Source organism: Lygodium microphyllum, chromosome 4, assembly GCF_053477565.2.
Source record: "Lygodium microphyllum isolate KBCC chromosome 4, Lygodium_microphyllum_v1.1.10, whole genome shotgun sequence".
Lineage (NCBI taxonomy): Eukaryota > Viridiplantae > Streptophyta > Polypodiopsida > Schizaeales > Lygodiaceae > Lygodium > Lygodium microphyllum.
Window position 1 is genome coordinate 135,997,361 of NC_141138.1, and position 18,896 is coordinate 136,016,256.

The 18,896-nt window shown below is 43.1% G+C and overlaps 1 protein-coding gene across 2 annotated transcripts in view; it reads right to left on the bottom strand.

Moving 5' to 3' along the window:
• LOC148037663 (uncharacterized) overlaps positions 1 to 17,958 on the bottom strand; it is a 40,917-nt gene extending 22,959 nt beyond the window's left edge. The window contains exons 1-2 of one of the 2 annotated variants that reach the window (XM_087676611.1): positions 17,517 to 17,958; positions 17,385 to 17,437 (exon numbers count right to left, since the gene is read on the bottom strand). In XM_087676611.1, the coding sequence (XP_087532737.1) occupies positions 17,385 to 17,437; positions 17,517 to 17,864 (401 nt within the window). In that variant the 5' untranslated portion in view covers positions 17,865 to 17,958. The remainder of the gene's footprint in view (positions 1 to 17,384; positions 17,438 to 17,516) is intronic. The other variant, XM_087676610.1, reaches the window with a different exon arrangement.
• Positions 17,959 to 18,896: the final 938 nt, after the last annotated feature.

Genomic DNA, 18,896 nt, shown 5'->3' on the forward strand with positions numbered 1-18,896 from the left:
ACTTATCTAGGCGAGGTTGGAAGGTGAAATGGAATCACTCGTGCCATTGATTCACAAACAGATTGTTCGTCATCAGGAGTTTGACTGCTACTCATCTATTCGTCAGACTGGTCAACTACGTCATACATGCCCACGCCTAGTCAGCCCATCCCTACCTATGGATCCACCTTGCACACTACTCGCATGCCTGGTGGGCACTCTGGGGCCCATTCCCAAGTATACTCCACTCCCCCATCCTACCGCCACTACACTTTTTCACACTATCTATCTCCGAGTACTACCACTCCTGTTGCAACGGCCAAGAATGCCTTCACGGATAAGACACGTTTTAATGGGTCAAATTTCACTACTTGGTCGAATTTCATGCAACAAGTGCTTGAGTCTCAGGGTCTTTGGGATCTCATCATTGGTCTAGAGCCTATGCCAGACCCTCGACCAGCTCACCCTCACTACATCCATCAATGGAGAGTCCGCAATGCTACAACCAATGTTGAGCTGATGCAGGGATTGCTTCCTGAGTTTCACTCTCAGTTGCAGCACTTCCTGCTCGCATCAGAGCATTGGAGTCACCTTCTCGACCGCTATGCGGCTCATGATCGTACTCGGCACATCAATCTCGACTTTGAGCTTCAAGAGTTCTCTCTTAAGGAAGGGGATGATCTGAAAGTCAAGTTGGTTGACTATAGGCGGTTACTTGCCGAGTTCGCCACTACTGGCTCTCCAAAGTCAGATGACGATCAAGTTACATTCTTCTTGAATAAGTTGCCTACAAAATACTTCAATTTCATTCAACACACCATCTCCCAACCTCGATTGCAAACCTTCTACAAGTTTGAGTGCCAGTTCTTGCGTTACGAAAGGCTGCATGATCGAGTCCATAAGAAATCCTCATCACAGCCTTATTCAGAGTAGAGGGGGTTGATTGCCTCTTCTTTGGGAGGGAAAACCACCAATGGCAAGAACTCCCTAGATGCGAAGGCAAGCCAATCAAAGGGTGACTCCTCTTCCTCAGATGGAACCAAAGAATCAAGATCTATCTGGCAGCAACTCCCTAAGAAAAACCGGTTTTGCACACACTGCCAAAGAGCAGGCCATATGGACGAGGAGTCTCGCTCCAAGGCCCAAGGTCTTCCACCTAAAAAGCCTCAGTAGACCACTACGACTTCACAGTCCAATGGAGCTACGCCTTCCGCTACTGCCCCATCTGCTCCTCCAGCCCCCACAACGACTGCTGGACATGTGACACACGAACAGCCTCAGCGGCCATCCCTCTCTACTCCTGAAGGATCGGCTGATTGGTCTGCAAGTACCGATCCCGTTGCACTTCATGCATCTATCTCCCCTTCCTCCCTACCTCGTCAGGCGTTCCCTTGGCAGAGCCCTGCTATTGGACGTACGCGATGATGGCCACCTTCTTAGACTAGCATGTCTCTAGGTCCTTTCGGATACCGTAGGTCAGTCTAGCATTCATTTTTCGCACTCTTAGAGTCGGGCCCATAGGATTTTTGTCTCTACATTTTAAGTCTTCCGCTGCATTTACTCACACACACATACACATTTGCATCTTTGCACTTGTTTTTTCAGTTAGCTTTTCAATTTTGTTTTGTTTTGTTTTTGGAGCATCTCACTACTAACCTCTGTGATTGCAGACTTTGAACTCCTTTGCAGGTTTTGTTCTCAATGTAGGGCTAACATGGAGGTTTGCCCAGTCCTACCTAGACTGGAGACTTGGAATGTGCGCCGTTCGTTCATGGTTTTATCATCCTTGGAGTTTTGCTCTTCTACCAGCATGGAGGCTTCCCCTCCCAAGGCGGATCGTGCAACATCTCTCTTGATGCTATCATGGCGGTGACTTCTACCTAGCTCTTCCAGCTAGGATGCTTCCTCCTCCTCTTCATTCCTTATGGTTCTCGACATCACACAAAGACCAACATCAGGCTCCTCTTCCTTCTTTGGCATCTACATCCAGGTTGAGAGGGGGTTCCTATCCTTCTTGGTATTCTACAGGCTTCAGCACTTTGTCTTCCACATCGGCTTCTCCCCCCTATTGTACCTTACAGTTTGCATTGTATGATTTCATCATCTTTGTACTCGGACACTTGGGCAAGTTAACAATTTTTCCATGAGGAACACTGTCCAAGTGGCACTTGCTGCATGAGCATTCTTCAGCATGTAGCATACTTTGCATCTCATTGTGTCGAGCACCACTTGAGCAGATCCTAAGTTGTTTTCACCGGTGGTTCTTGTTACCACACCACCATCCTTCTTCATCACATGGATACCTCATCACCTATTTTTCCTTGTCCTCGACACCTTGAGTGGATGGGTTAGCTTGTACTGTTTTGTGATGTATTGGGTCTACCCTCCCTACTCCCGTCTTCTCGGTCACTATTACTCAATCGATCGCATCCCATAAAATTTACCACACTTTTTTTTTTTAACAAACAAAAACAAAAACAAAAGTTCCGTGTAGTTCCATCCGCCTTTGTAGGGCTTGGTAGGCCACTGGGCAGCCGACGTACACCCTTTGTCCGATGCCCTGTCCTCTCTGGGGTGACTACTTGGATTCCCTTGGTACGATAACCATCACCTCTGTAGTCTTGGTAGGCCACTGTGCAGCCGACGTGCACCCTTTGTCCGATGCCTTAGCTGCTTTGGGATGGGACGCCTTGGGGTATATAAACATCACCATAGCTGGCTTAACCTTTCGGCTAAGTTTTGGGCTTGAGAGGGGGTGTTGAGCTAAAATATGCATTACTTGCTGATTAGCCTCTTAAACAGCCCCAAAACACACTAAAAATGCTCTTTTAGAGTAAAACCCTAAAACAAGAGCGGTTCGAGAGAGTTCAGTGGAAACCCTAAAACGGGGAGCGATTCAAGAGAGTTTAGTGGAAACCCTAATTTTTGGGACGCCCTTCCACATCTATAAATAGGCAGGCTGCCCCCATTCAACAATCGTCCTTGTTTTGCAGGTTACACCAGCCCACACACCCTCTGCTACTGTTGGCGCCTAGTTTCCAGCCTGCAGCCCGCTTCCATCCGCTGTCCAGCCATCATCGACTGCAGCCACATCATCTTCAGCCTGTCCATTGCTGTAGGCGACAACTCTCAGCTGCTGGCAACTACTCCAAACTGTCCCAGACTGCTGTTCAGCCTTCTATCCATCATCTCCAGGGTCAGCCAGCCTACGTTTTCAGCATTGTAGGCCCTGACACTCTCAGACACTGTTTCAGTCTGCTGTTTACAGCAGACTGTGCACAATTTTCAGCCCCCGATCAGTGGTACACTGCTGCATTTACCAGTTTCCAGCCTCCAAGCTGCTGCATTTTGGTGACTAGCCTGCTGCCATTCACTATTCAACACTCCTACACTCCGATTGGTGGTCACAGACTTGGGATCCGTCTTCAGTATACGTCACACTCCGATATTGCTTTGCCCTTGAGCACACTGTACACTCTTACATTCATTCACAGCATTCATTCACTTCAAAGTTGTGTTCTCTCTCTCTTCTTTTGTTTGTGTTTGAGTTTTGAGTTTTGCGTTTAGGGTTTGAGTTTTGCCCTCTGTGTCTGTGTCTGTCTTTGTGTTTTGTCATGGTTGTACACTCTGTGTGTCCTCACTGCAAAACCTAGCAGTCTTCTTAACAAAATGACCAACAAGGAATCCCCCCTCTTCACATACATAAAGAGTAGACTTTGATGGGCTGTTAATGAACCCTTGGCCAAGTAAGAAGGCATCAATTTTGGCATACTAAGCTCGTGGAGCTTGCTTCAATCCATACAGAGCCTTTTTCAGCTTGTATACCAAGTGTTCGGATCCTTCAACTGAAAACTCATAGACTGTTGAACATACACTTCTTCCTAAAGTTTCCCATGTAAAAATACAGTTTCAATGTCAAGTTGGTGCATAATCCAACCATAATGGGTTGTCCTCTAAAGGCATGACATTTTTTAGTGTCTTGGTAGGGCACCTCTTCAAAATGTGACAAGCACACATAATTGCTTCCATCCAAAAACCATGTGGCAGATTTCTAGCTTTCAACATACATCTGGCCATCTCCATGAGTGATCGATTCTTCCTTTCTGCAACCCCATTCTGCTATGGAGTATATGCAATAGTATACTGATGTGCAATGTCCTTTTGCTTCAAAAAATTATTTAGCAATAAAGACATGTATCCCCTCTCTCAGTATGAACGGAGAGTCCAAATCTGACAACCAAATTGATTTTCCAAAAGTGCAATAAAAGCCAAGAATACATCATACACTTTTGACTTTTTCACCAATGAACAAACCCAACAAAAACAAGAAAAGTCATCAATGAAGGTGACAAAATAACAACGTCCACCCAATGGCTTTGTCTGCATGGGTCCATATATATTTGAATGCACAATCTACAACCTAGTTGTAGCTTTAAAAGCAACATCACGAGAAAAAGAAAATTGGTGCATTTTCCTCAAAATACATCTCACACAAATGTGCTTAGGAGGTCTCTACAAGAGAGGTAAGCCTTTCCAATAACTAAGTACACTACATAACCATCAAACTGCCATAGTTCACATGTCCCATGCAAGCATACCATAACTTTGCCTGTGACATAGCAAGAGTAATAGTAGATGCTAAGTAAACTGACTGATCAATCAAATGAGCATCTAACTCATAAAGTCCATGACATAATGTGGTAGTGAGTACCAAAGTCAAGAATTCCTTATCCCTGACCATGCATTTATTATCATCAAATGTGACTTGCATTTCATACTTTGCTAAAGAAGAAATGAACAACAAATTCTTCTTTATCCTTGGCACATATAAAGCATCTTGCAAACAGAGAGTCGAGCCATCAATGGCTTTCAAGAGAATCTCTCCAATACCTCTAACAAGATAAGATGCACTGTTGACACATGGCACTGATTTGCCAACAAGAGTCGCAACAACAAAGGTAAACAACGGAATGTAATGTGCTCGGAAGCACTACTGTCAAGGAACCAAGTGCTAGCATCCTCTGTAGAGTTGAATGCTCTATCTACCCAAGAAAAATCATAACTGTAAGTGTAAAAATAGTAGTCATGGTCAACAACAAAAAACACGGACTCTATAGCAATAGCAGCAGAAGGTGCATCTAAAACATACATCCCAAACTCCTTTTTCTCCTTGGCAATGTGTTTCTTGCATTCTAGATGTAATGACTTGGTTTTTTTACAATAATGGCACTTGTCCTTCTTGGCTTGCGTACCCCCCTACTTGTTATTCTATGAAGTTCCTGAACTTCCAAAACTCTGTAGGGCATTCCTAGACTAATTGCCCTTGCCCTTCTGTCTTGCCATAAAAGCTTGTTCAAAAGCTACAACATCCACCCTACTATTCTTCCTTGTTTGCTCTTATTCCAACAATAAACTAACCAACTGAAGAAAGATAAGTGATTGCATAGAAATTCGCATTGTAAGATTCAATACCATGTGAAAGGCCAATGTAATATTTCCACGCAATAAAAGTTAATTGGTTAGTTCGAAAGTTAATTAGTCAATTAATAAGTTAGTAAGATTACTAACTAAAGACTAACTAAGGTAAAAACTAAATAACATTAATAGCTAATAATTTTTTATTCAATTAAAAATATATTTTAAAAAATCGAAAGTCGTACATCCGACACTTTTCTCGGATTGATAAGGACCGTAGCCACCCTTCACGAAAAGTACAATGTGAATGGGACTTATGAGTCATATTAATCACTAGTATTAATGTGTATAGTTTGGATGGTCCGAAAATATTAGATTTTTTTGCCAAAAAAACTATTATATTTTAAATATTATCCTAAAAAGATAGAATTGAAAGTCATTTAAAAGAAAAGGCAAGTGATGTTTTAGTTAGTTTTGGAGATTTTATAAAAAGAAAAATAAAGAAAAGTAACTGGCGAAATTGCGCGCGTCGCGATGACAGTCTACAGACAATAGACAGCACTTCAAACAAGGAGAGGAAAAAGGAGTGATCCGAAAGCTTTCCAACCAAGCGATTAAGGGTTTTACCCCCCCTTTTGGAGCCAATGCAACCATCAAATTTATGATCTGAGCATCAGATCACTGAGTCTTCTAAGAGCCCCTCCACTATTGTTCTCAATCTTATCCCCTCTTCTCTAATTCATTATAAATATGAGGCATGGGGAGGCACAAAAGAGCATAAGGAGACCCCGAAAGGCTACAAGAGAGAGGGAGAGAGAGAGGATACCCCTCCAAGAGATTGCGAGAGCTTGAGAGAGAGAGAGAGAGAGAGAGAGAGAAAGAGAGAGCGAAGAGTTACCCCGAGAGCCTGCACAATTTCCCTCTATCTTGATCCTCGATTTAACCATATTCTCTTACGCTCTCCCATCTCAAATCTATTCCACCTTCTTAATCTCTTGAGTCTACTTGCGGACGATGGCCTTCAAGCAAAGAATGTCGCATGCAGATGGCAATCCTACAACTAGCAACAAAGCTTCGAGCGAAGGCATCACTGTTAATCCAATTGCGGTACCGGTCATAGGTAATGTATTTTCAAATTGATACATGCTTGTTTTAATGCTCCCAAGAGATACATTAGGCTCCATATCTAGTGATGTTAAAATAGATCATTGAAAATGATAAATCTCATCTCAAATATTTAAAGATGAAGTTTGTAAAGTGCTTGTATCAAAGGGAGTTAAATTACACCTAGTTGCTATGTGATGAATCCATGCATAGCATAAGCAACATATGGGACACTAAAATATTAAGCATCGATGAGCCTTTTATTAATCTTTACCGAGGATAATATTGTTTAAGGTTCGCAAATGCATATAGACGGTACATACATGGGAGAGATTATGTGAACTTTACATCGATGACATGCGACTCCTTGCCTTATGAGAAAGGAAGATAAAGCCAAGATAAAATGTTACATAGTAGAAAAATGCTAAAAGATAATTGTCACTTAGAGAAGAGGCATAAATGCTCTTGCTAGATTGATTAATTTACATTGGAATGATAGGACTTACGTCATGTATAGTATTGGAACCTTTAGTATATGCCTTTGTCAGAAGTGGAGCAGCGGTGGAAGCATAAACATGTGCTGAAATAAACTGCTGAAACACAACACAAAAAGAGAAAAGAAAAGAACACGATATAGATGAGAACTCAGATGTATGCACGGGAAATGGAATCCATATATCTGAACACGAGACAGTCGCATACAACAGTGAGTCACTGGCTGCGTGGGCACTGGCACTAGCTCCTCTCTCCACAGAGTCTGCAGATGGTGAAATGAAGTGACTGACTGAGGAGGAGCCACTGAGTATAAATAGGCTGAAAAAGTGGGGAGCAATAATGCTGGTCGGACAGCATTTAATGCTGGCCGACTAGTGCATAAAATGCCCCAATGGCATAAAATGCCACACCAAAAAAATACCTAAAATACCTAATAAAAATGCCCAGCTCAGATCAAGCTCAGACTCACACATGAGCTGACAAATACTCTGCTAACACCCTCTCTCAGATCATGAGTGATCTGATACAATACAATAGTACAATGAAAAGGGATCAGAAACTATACAACATAGAACCACCAAGTAGAACCATGGATACCCAAGCAGTGGGTGATCAAGCCACCACCAAGGTGCCTCGGAGAGAACCTGATGTCGATGTCGATCGTACCAAACACTTGAAAATAGAGAAGATCATAGCATATCTCTGTATCCATCACTAATGTCTCGCAGTAGCATACAAGACCATCCTGTCAAAAATGCCTCTGAACATAGGTGACCATGGATTCCCTGCCTTTGGCCAGACCACCAAAGTGTCCCCTCATGTGAGCTCCAGACGAAAGCCTCCCGCTCTCTGTCAGATAACCAGCTCAGCATGAACCTGGATGTCAATCCCAACTCCAGGATTTGATTCCGCCAGAGGAAAGTCGATGCGTCAGGGACGTCCCTCTCTGGAACCTGTGCACCTGTATAAAAGTATAGATGAGGCGCAGCTGCCCCATCTAAATACCCGCTCACACTCCCTCTCTGGCACAAGAGAGTCGTGAGGGATGACCTCATCACCACCACCAGAAAGCAGCCGAGGAAGGGGCCACCAAGCCCTTCCCGCGATCCGAAGAAGAGGATCCCTTCCGCGCCTTGGACTTCACCTTGGTCGGAGGATCGGAGTCGGAGTCTGATGAAGGAGAGGACTCATCGGTAGAGTCAGCATCCCGCTTCGTCTTCTGCTCCTTCTTCCTGGAAGCCGCTAACTTCTTGCAGTCCTTCCGCAAATGTCCCTTCTTGCCACAGTGGTAACACTGGGCCTTCGACTTCTTCTTCCCGTCACCCCTCTCTGAAGCTACATAAGCCTCACCTCCATAATGTGCCGGAAGCCGCCCCTGTAATCTCAAGGATGCATCATGGTTGTCCTCATCAAAGTCTTCAGGAAGAGGAAGAGGACGGAGAGGTTGAGCAAGAGCTCCACAGACGATGTACCATAGCCGCTTCTGCACAAACCAAGCTTTCATGACAGCACGCCATGTGAGATAATCAGGTCCATGTAACTTATCATCAGTGGAAGTGCACGGAGGAGCCATATGGAGAGGATAAGAGGAGAAGTAGAGAAGAGATGGAATTTAGAGAGGAAACACAGCCAAAACACAAGCACAGATTGCAGAAAATGAGAGTTCACATGCAATATAACCCAAAATCTGATCAATAGAAGACAAAATCTGCTGCAAAAAGTTAAAAAATCAGTCAAAAACTGCCAAAAACAGCAAAAACGGCCTGAAGTAACAGTCACCCAGCCACGAGAGATGCTGAATCAGCAAAACGCAGGCTGTAAACTGGAAAAAAACAGGTAGAAAACTGTCGCCAGCAGTTGCAAATGAAAAACGCAGGCAGCAGAGGGTGCGTAGGCAGCAGAGGGTGCGGAGGCAGCAGGCGATGGCAAAACTGCAAAAAACGCAGGCTGAAAACAGCCCCAAAACAGGTCGCCTGGCTGCGACAGCAGTCGTCTGATCAGCAAGGGTACAAAACAGTCCTGAAATCAGCAAGAAAACACAGCAGAAACACAAATCCTGAAAACTGATACCATGTCAGAAGTGGAGCAGCGGTGGAAGCATAAACATGTGCTGAAATAAACTGCTGAAACACAACACAAAAAGAGAAAAGAAAAGAACACGATATAGATGAGAACTCAGATGTATGCACGGGAAATGGAATCGATGTATCTGAACACGAGACAGTCGCATACAACAGTGAGTCACTGGCTGCGTGGGCACTGGCACTGGCTCCTCTCTCCACAGAGTCTGCAGATGGTGAAATGAAGTGACTGACTGAGGAGGAGCCACTGAGTATAAATAGGCTGAAAAAGTGGGGAGCAATAATGCTGGTCGGACAGCATTTAATGCTGGCCGACTGGTGCATAAAATGCCCCAATGGCATAAAATGCCACACCAGAAAAATACCTAAAATACCTAATAAAAATGCCCAGCTCAGATCAAGCTCAGACTCACACATGAGCTGACAAATACTCTGCTAACAGCCTTAGGCTAAAGGAGGTAATATTAAGTAAATTCTCCTCTTTGGCCCCAAGGGAGAGAGAGAATATGCGATGGAATTATTATCGCGTCTATTATTGTATTGTTTGGGAAAAATACAATTAGTTTTATTGGTTGATTGAACAACGCCCTAAATGTTTTTCTTTCAATCAAGGGATTGTTGCATTGTGATTTGGATAAATATTCCAAGGCTTATGTTAATGGAAAATGCATGGCAAGGGTCTGTAATAACAAGTTGCCATGAAAATAAAGGAATGTTTTCCTAGAATATGATATTAGGGCTGATTGCTTTGATTGTGCTTGAATTTTAATTTGATTAATTAAGGAATGATATTTTACACGCGTGAATCATCTCCAAGATCGCACCACGGATTATCCCGAGAGGGCACTGCTCGATTCACAGGCCAATGGTCAAGTGGTGAAAAGGGCAACCACGGAAATGGCATCTCACTCCTAGACCGCTTGTGGGTCAAGTGGAGCTCTGGACACACCTTGCCTGTCCAAAATGGAGTTGGAGATCCCCGTGAGCCCAACATCTGGGACGTTGAAAGATCCTGTTCTAAATAAAGGATGGAAATTTCGGTGCCATGTGATTTGGACCGGATACTTCTGTTGGACAGAAGGGATACATAATTCTCCTGTATAGGCAGGAGACAAAGATTAATTTAAAGATAAGTTAAGGAACTTGTTTGATAAAAGGACTACTTGTTTTGTTTTGTGTATGTGTTGTAAATTACGTGAACGAACTCTGTGCCCTAAAAGGCTGAATTAATGAAGCTGATTTTAAATATCGCACATAAATGTGGTAGGACCTAATTAGAAAACTAAAGCTATCAAGGGAAGCGGGTGGACGGAATCTCCCAACGGGTCCTACGGCTGGGTGGTCCCAGAGAACTGGGAGACTTCTCACAAGGACTTATCGTCGGATGACTTTAGGTATTGTTAAGTTAGAACACGATTCATGCCGTTTTAGGGGACCGGAATGGGACTATGCCTTACGGGCAGAGAAGTTGAGCGGTGCCTCCCTCTCATTTCCCATTCTCTTTGAACCAAGTGCGGTATGGATCTGCTTCGGATTGAGTATCTCTCCGTAAAGTAGGATGTTCAAAACCCGACGCTAGAATGCTGTTAGGAGACCTTGACCCTAGAAACCCAGATTTCAGGTCAATCCCAGTGGGTTGGCCATGAACATTCCGTTGCAAGGCGGACTTGGAAAACCCTAGGCGACAAACCCCGAAACATTCCATAGGAGTGCCAGGAGGCAACACCTAGAATCGTTTCTCGATGAACCGCTAAAACGCGCTTGGACAGTCGATAGACAGACACGTTACAGCCAAATAAGGTAGCAGAGAATTCAAAGTAATAGAGATCATCTGAGCATCAATACTTATTTACATTCATCAACTGCTCGCGCAAGTCCTGAATTTTATTAAGATGATCCTGCATAGCATCACCTCCTTCCATCTTCACATTTTCAAGCTCTTTCTTTAAGAAAGAAATGTAGGTATCACTTTTTCCAACAAACATATACTCAAGTGTAAGCCATGCTACTCATGAAATAGCAACAAACTGGATATGCACGATTATAGACCACTGAACTACCAATGCAATAAGTGACAATGCTTGGGCATCCCTAGTGTCCCAAGTTTGACCACTACTGTCTCAATGTGCTGAAATTTTTCAGATTTCAGCAAGCAATATGCTGTCCAATGCAAAAACAATGCTCAGCAGCACTAAAAACACAAAAGCCCCAAAATTTGACTATCCGATGTGCAAGATTTCAATTAATTTCAGACTGAAAATTTCAATGCATATGCCAATGTCTACCAAACATACAAAAGCCACAAATTTTCTGACCCAAATTCCAATAAATTTCTGCACTTTGTGCACGAAAGCACCTGCTATAATAGAAATGGTCCTTTTTCTGTAAAACCCTTGCTTTGGCTTTGATATGTTGAATAAAATAATAAGATATACCTATGGCAGCTGAGGACGAGTCGAATGAATACTGATGTGGCTGTCGGAGCTATCAAAAGACTGATGGAGCTGCCCACAGGTTGAAAGTAGCCGGTGCAAGCAGGCGGACAAGCTACAAGTGCTGGCAGCAAAACTGGTGGGCTGGCAACAGGATAGGGTGGTGGCAGTGACTGCTGGGGCAGCCGGCGCTTCTCAACAGACTAGCGGCACAGCCTGATATGCTGCAGGGCAGGCAGCGGCCTGAACAGGCTGGCGCTGCAGGGCGGCCGCTCATTGGGCGGCGCTCCAACTGCTGGCTAGGCACCACTAACTGATGAGAGACTGGAGCAGGTGGACTGGTTGTGGCTGTTGTAGCTAGTGGACAGGGCATACCAAGTGGCTGCCAAAGTAACCTGCTCTGATACCACTTGTTGGTTTAGAGATGGCAGCTATCAAATTAGCATAGTGTGTAGACAATAGAGAGAGTGAGAGTGTGGCCACTGCTCAACACTTGATTAGTTCGAAAGTGTGTAACTCAAAGTACAAAGTACAACCCTTAGACTTTAGGTTTGTGTAAGTGCCTTAAGGTGCATTCACACACGAAAGTGTGTAATGTGTGATAAGTGACTAAACTGTATAACATAAATACACAAATAAAGAATAATGTGACTAGCAAGACACTAGGGCCTCTTACACCCCACCCCAAAATGGTGTTGCAAAGCGCATGAATAGGATGATTCAAGAGAGAGACACCATTTTCGAGATGAGGCAGTTACTACTACCGTACACTTGATAAATAAATCCCCATGCATTGCTATTGGTTGTCAAGTTGCAAAGGAGGTATGGCCTGGCAAACCTCCATCATATGCTCATTTGCATGTCTTTGGATATGAGGCCTCTTGCCATGTTCCCAAGGACAAATACAATAAGTTTGATCCTAAATTAGTGAAATGCATCTTTCTTGGTTATGAGGATGCAAATAAGATGGGCTATCGTCAATGGAATCCGCAAGCTAGAAAGATCATCCCTAGCCATGATATTGTTTTCCATAAGGAGAAGATGCATAAGCAGCTTGAGCATACAGTTGATGTACGCAGAGTGATATTTTCAGAAGGAGTCTCTTATTACCATATAGCCACCTAGATAACTTGCAACTGATGTTCCAGTGGCCCATGATCATGATGTTGGGCAAGATGTGCATGTCCCACAGTTTGTTTTGCAACGATCTACTAGAGATAGACGCCAGCCTGATTGGTTTACACCCTCCATGGACAATATTATGGTGGCAAATGTTGGTGAGTCTCTTACCTATAATAAGGTCATGCACAGAGGTAATAGTCACTCTTGGAAGAGGGCCATGCAGTCAGTATAACTCATTGCAAAAAAATTATATGTGGGATTTAGTTCCCTTTCCTAGTGAAAAGCGTACTGTCATACAAGTGAGTATACAAGTTGAAGAGTATCCCTAGACACCCCAAGCCAACATATAAGGCCAGATTGGTTGCAAAGGGTTTTAAGCACGAGCATGGTATTGACTTTGATGAGGTCTTCTCTCCTGTGGTCAAAATGACTACCCTACGCTTAGTACTAGCTTTGGTAATGCAATTTGATCTGGACTTTTATCAAATGGATGCAAAAACGGCTTTCTTACATAGAAAACTTCATGATGAGATTTATATGCACAGCAACCTAAGGGCTTTGAGGAAAAAGGCACCGAACACCTAGTGTGCAAATTGAGAAAGAGCCTTTATGCCCTTAAGTAGGCACCTAGGAAATGATAAAGTTTGAGTCTTTTATGCTACACCTAACTGGCAACATTGGAATGCCGTGAAAGGTATCATGAAGTACCTCAAAGGCACTGTAAATATAAGCATTTGCTATGGTTGTCAAGATACTACAACCATGGTTACGCTAACTCCGACTATGCAGGACATGCACATAGTAGAAATCCCATCTTTGGATATGTCTTCACTTTTACTGGAGATATTGTTTCTTGAATGTCTAAGGTGCAGAAATGCATGACCTTACTACTACTAAGGCAAAGTACGTTGCAACCACTGAGACTTGCAAGGAGACCCTATGGTTAGGTCGTTTGGTGACAAACCTTGGTATTACTACCACTCCTACACTATATTCAGATTCTATAAGTGTTATTACTTCCATACGAAGACAAAGCATATTAAGATGTGCTATCACTTCATCAAGGAGGTGGTAGAGGATAAGTCTATTGAGCTTATCAAGATCTCGACTGATAAGAGAATCCTACAGATCTGCTCACCAAAAGTCTCTCAACCAAACATTTTGTCTTTCTTAAGAAGATAATGAGTATAGGATGAGATAACGTCTATTTCTCATCCTATTGTATTGTATGTACATTTGTACTTTGTCATTTTTTCTTGTCCTCTCCTCAGTAGAGGCAAGTTCGCCTTTAAGTGGGAGGTTGTTGGGGGTAAAGGCACCTATGCCTACGCCGCTTTGTATTTACTTCACACAACATGACCGCACACCTATACACTGCAAGTGGCGGGTGCCCATCACTGTCACTTTATTCTTTATTCTTTCAATGACTATTGAATAAGGAAAGGCCAGTCACACATGGTGACCGTTGAAGTTCCCACATATGGTGTCTCTCTCTTGCTCTCTTGCTCCATCTGCCATCGCTCTTGCTTTCACTTCTGTACTTCCACTCGGGCTCTACCTTTCATGGAGGCAACGAAAACTCAAAATCTACTTCAAACGGTTGAAAATGAGGACTTTTCTCCTTCACAAACAGCAAAAACCTGCAGAAAACAGCAACTTCACTCCTTTTTTGTGCTTTACGCACTCGCCTCAACCTCCAAACGCTGAAAATGCAAACTTTTGTTGCAGTAAAATCTCATGTTTATGTCTGCCCATGATGAATCAGCCCTACTCTGATAACATGTCAAAATGCAATGAATGCAAAAGCATATGGACAAGACTAAAAGATAATGCACACGAGAGAAGAGGGATAGAGAAAAGAGACAATTAAATGTAGAAACTGCAGTAAATGAATGCTGAAATGAAGAAGCCAGATGTACAAATAGGCTATCAAAGTATAGTTGAAAATAGGCTACTAAAATGACTAGGTCAACTGCACATTAAAAATGCAGAAAATATGCGATCTGCCCCAAATATGCCACGTGGGACTGCCACCTGCCCACTACATGTCTGACGTGCCCAGAATAAGGTGCCTACTCTTGGTGACTACTGAAAATGCCCAAACTAACAGGAAATGCTTAAATATGCCCAAGAGAACTAACTATATAACTATAGCCTGACAATGCCAATCCAAGGGATGAATAAATCTCTAACAATCACAACATCCAACACATTCCAATTGTCATCATTCTATCTCACCATCCTTGGACCTCAGTCATCTTTTGCCATCAATCCGGGACCTTCGTTGATGCATTTCCGCAGTATGCAGGGGCTGATTGCATGCAGCCTTGTATAAATGCTTTCTGATCACCATTGCTTCTGTTCATTTGTGTTTCATCTCTGTTCTTTCTCCTCTCTCCATCTTCTTTCATTGTATACTCACATGGCATCATCACCAAACTAAGAGACAAAAAACCCATCTACTGCAATGTTTCCAACCTGATTTCCTATCTATGAGTCCCCCTACAGCCAGGCAACCTATCTCTGACCCCTCTTCTACTGTCATCATCCCTCAATTTTTGTTGGTGTCGTCAAAGCACAGGTATTCTCCACTCACAGCATGTCATCTCTGCAATAGCAGGCAGTACTCTCCAAAAGATAGTGATCAGCAGCCTCTATCCTGGAAAATGCAGCCATGCAACCCCTTTCCAGCTGTTGCTGAGCCCTAAAGGCATGTCATTTTTCTACAGCCACCATAATTGGCCTAAAAACACAGCACCTAGAGCAAACATCTGGTCATTTTCAACTTTTAATAGGTTGGTTTTTCCTTCCCAAAGCCGTAGTCAAAACATAGCAAGGAGTACAGAGCCATCCCCCCAAGAGGCAGTCCCCATCAAAATGCAGCATATTCTCTTGCTTTTTTGCATGTTATTTTAAGGATACACATGGCATAGCAATATGATTGGCAAGACTAGATGGAGAGGATCTCCCAAAGAAGCCGTGAGGAACACAGAAGTGATGACCGAGACTGTGAAGAATAATGTTTCAACCACCATGACCATGAGGATCATCCCAATGACCGCTGAGATTGGGAGGATTGACATGAAGACCATGATCGTGTAGATCATGAGGATCAATGCCAAGACACTAGAAATTGTGATGCGGATCAAGATGCCGGCCATGAATGGTCACTCTCCCATCCACCATTCCTTCATACTCCCATCTTTCTTCATCATCCACATCTTCCATCCCACGAATGGCCATCATGGCAATGCTGGTTTAGGTTTCCAATCTTCCCCAACTCTCAAAGAAAGACAAGCTTGACAACTCAAATTGGGCCCTAGAGTCATGCAAGATTGGGTGTATCTTAGACTCTTTCAAATCTCTAGTACTTCCTCACCCTCCCTACTCCCAATCCCTTAGTGGATTGGGTGTGCAAGATTGGATGTATCTTAGACTCTTTCAAATCTCTAGTACTTCATCACCCTCCCTACTCCCAATCCCTTAGTGGATCTAAAGATTGAATCTACACCAAATTCAGTAACCTTACGGGACCGGCTCAATTCTAAAGCCCGATTATGTTCCTCTTCATGAGCTTCCATGGCTCTATTCTCATCCATCTCCAACACATAATCACCTCAGAAGACTAAACCCAATTGTGTTCTCTTTACCAAGTCAATTCCTTCGCCCATAGGATAACCCAGATTCCTTGACCATGAAGGATCACATCAACAAGATAGAGGAGATTCAAAATGGACTTGCATTCCTATGCAAACATGTTGCCTCAAAAGACCTTGTCATATCTCCTATTGTCTTCTAACAAAGAGGACAAGTGCAAAGGGTTCCCCAAGAATCCATACTATGGGGAGACCTCACATGATCACATACCAAGAAAAAATGATAGAACAAGCATCTTCACCTTCATCTTGGTGGAAAGGTGGAGTGAAGAACCCTTGTTCTAAATCTATATCTACTTCCACCATTTTATATGAGTCAATTTTCTATTGCCATCATTGTGTATGAGTCATTTTCCTTCACATCCATCAAGTGGAGACTCTCCTTTGACCATCTTGTCTTCAAAGAGGCCCTAGCTCATGGATAGGGATACTACAATGTCACATGACTCCTAGGTTTGATTTGCTCCAAGATCTCCATTTCCAAGAGGGTACAATCATCATAGGTAACGTATCATCTATACCTATTAGTGGTGGTCGGAACAATGACGCTTTCACTTGACCATCCAACATCTTCGAATTTCATAGCAACAAGTCCTTCATGTTCCAAATTTGGGCCTCCATCTCCTCTTGGTCTATGGCCTCACTAGTCTTGAGACATGAGTTATCTTTATAAAGTAGGCCATCTTTGTTGAGAATGCTACTCAAGAGTTGTACGAGTTGTCTTTAGGCCATCTTCCTTGAGGGTGCTACTTAGGAGTCGTTCTTTGAATATGTCTTCAAGAGATTTTGAAATTCATGAAACCTTAAAGATGTGCATCCTTGAGTGCCACTCTATTGGCCCCTTGTTGTTCACTCCTTTGTGAATCCTTTATTTATAACTAGGTCAAAACTTGATAAAAATATCAAAATGCCGCAAATCTTTTCATTTGAGTGCCCTAAAATGTATGTAGTTCGGCCTATGCAAGTCACTTGGGAAAAAAATGATATAATGGGGGACTTTTAAATCACTCTCTATTGGCCTCTTTACCCATCATTTGAAACACGAAGAACTGCCATGCTCACGAGCCTTACAAACAAATCTCTTAGAAAAGGACATGTACCTGCCGCTATTGTGCTCAATTGCCGCGTAATCAATAATGCCGAGATTAAGAACCTGTTCAGTTATGACGCTTAATTGATCAGTAGATGCTGCCATAGCTAAAAACGAGAAGCAAGAGAAGGGAATCGCTGACCAACTGAGCAGGATCCAGCAACGATAGAGACTGGCGAGAGAAAAAGAGGTGTGCCGCATTTTCTGAAAGTGGACTGATGTCTTCTTCCTCTTCTTCTTCTTCATCTTCGTCTTGGGGCGAGCTATGTTCTCCATCAGCAGCAGCAGGCGGTGGATTGCGGGCGATGGTGCAGAAAGAAGCCAATCCATGGAAAACCCAATTCACGTTGAGGCAGTCTTTGTGATTCCCTTGCTCGCAGGAGCCGCAGCGATGAAGTGGCGGTGATTCTTGTTGAGGCTGGCTTGTGCTGCAGCAGCCTTCCCAGGGAAGAAGCCATGGTTGGCACCTAAGCCATTCAAACCGGTCCATGCATGGGAGGGAGGTGGGTATACGAACTTTTACGGAGAGTGAGCGAGAGTCATTTGAAGAGTATCTAAGTAAGACATCATGTCATGATAAGTGAACACAGCGCACACCAAAAACACAAATCACAAATTACAATATAACTAAGTCATCTTTTTCTTATATATTTTGTGGCCCCTCCTGGGCTGCTCTAAGACTTTCTTGATTATGATTAGGTATAGTATTTTGGGGTATAAGTGAGCAGCAACTCGTGTTGGGGGTTTCAATTGGGGATTGTGCGGATTTTTTGAGGAGCGTGAAACAATACTAACAACATCTAGGAGAAGCCCATATACCTAACAATGGAAAGAGAATCTCAATATTCTTGTGCTTCCAAAGCATTGTAAGGAGGTTTTTCTTGGCATCCTTCATGTGTATGCTCAATTATTGGTGGGAATGGGGTATTTTGTTATTACACAGGTACAAGGAGACAAGTCATAGCCCATGTGAGAGGAGGTAGGGTAGGAAGAGTAATTATCCTAGTAGTGATACATGCTATCGTTTCATCTTTTGGGACTCTATGGTTGGCCATAAGGCTGAAAATAGGCAGTACTATGAGACCTATAAAAGGCCATAATAGGCATTGCTATCGCTGAAGAGAATATGAGTTTGAAAGAGACAATAGAGAAGATAGAGTAAGAAAAGACATTGTTTATAGAGGAGGAGATAGAGCTAAAGATAAGGATTGCAAAAGGGAAATATAAATTAACAAAAGGCATTCATTTTGTGGCTAGATTCTTAGAGAGAGTAGGTGTTGTCTTCAAAGGGTTCAAAGGGGTTGTTTACACAATAAGAAGGAAAAAGATGTTAAAGTGATGAAGGGAAGAGAAGGCATTATCATACTCATTGCTTGAGTATATGATGAGGTCACTCAATATCAATCACATGAAGCTTGTACAAGGGAAGAAGCAAGGTTTACGAGGTTGGTATTCAAGAGTACTTTGGTTCAAGAGTCAAAGACACTTCTTGCCAGCAGAGGAGGAAAGGTTTATGTTTTGT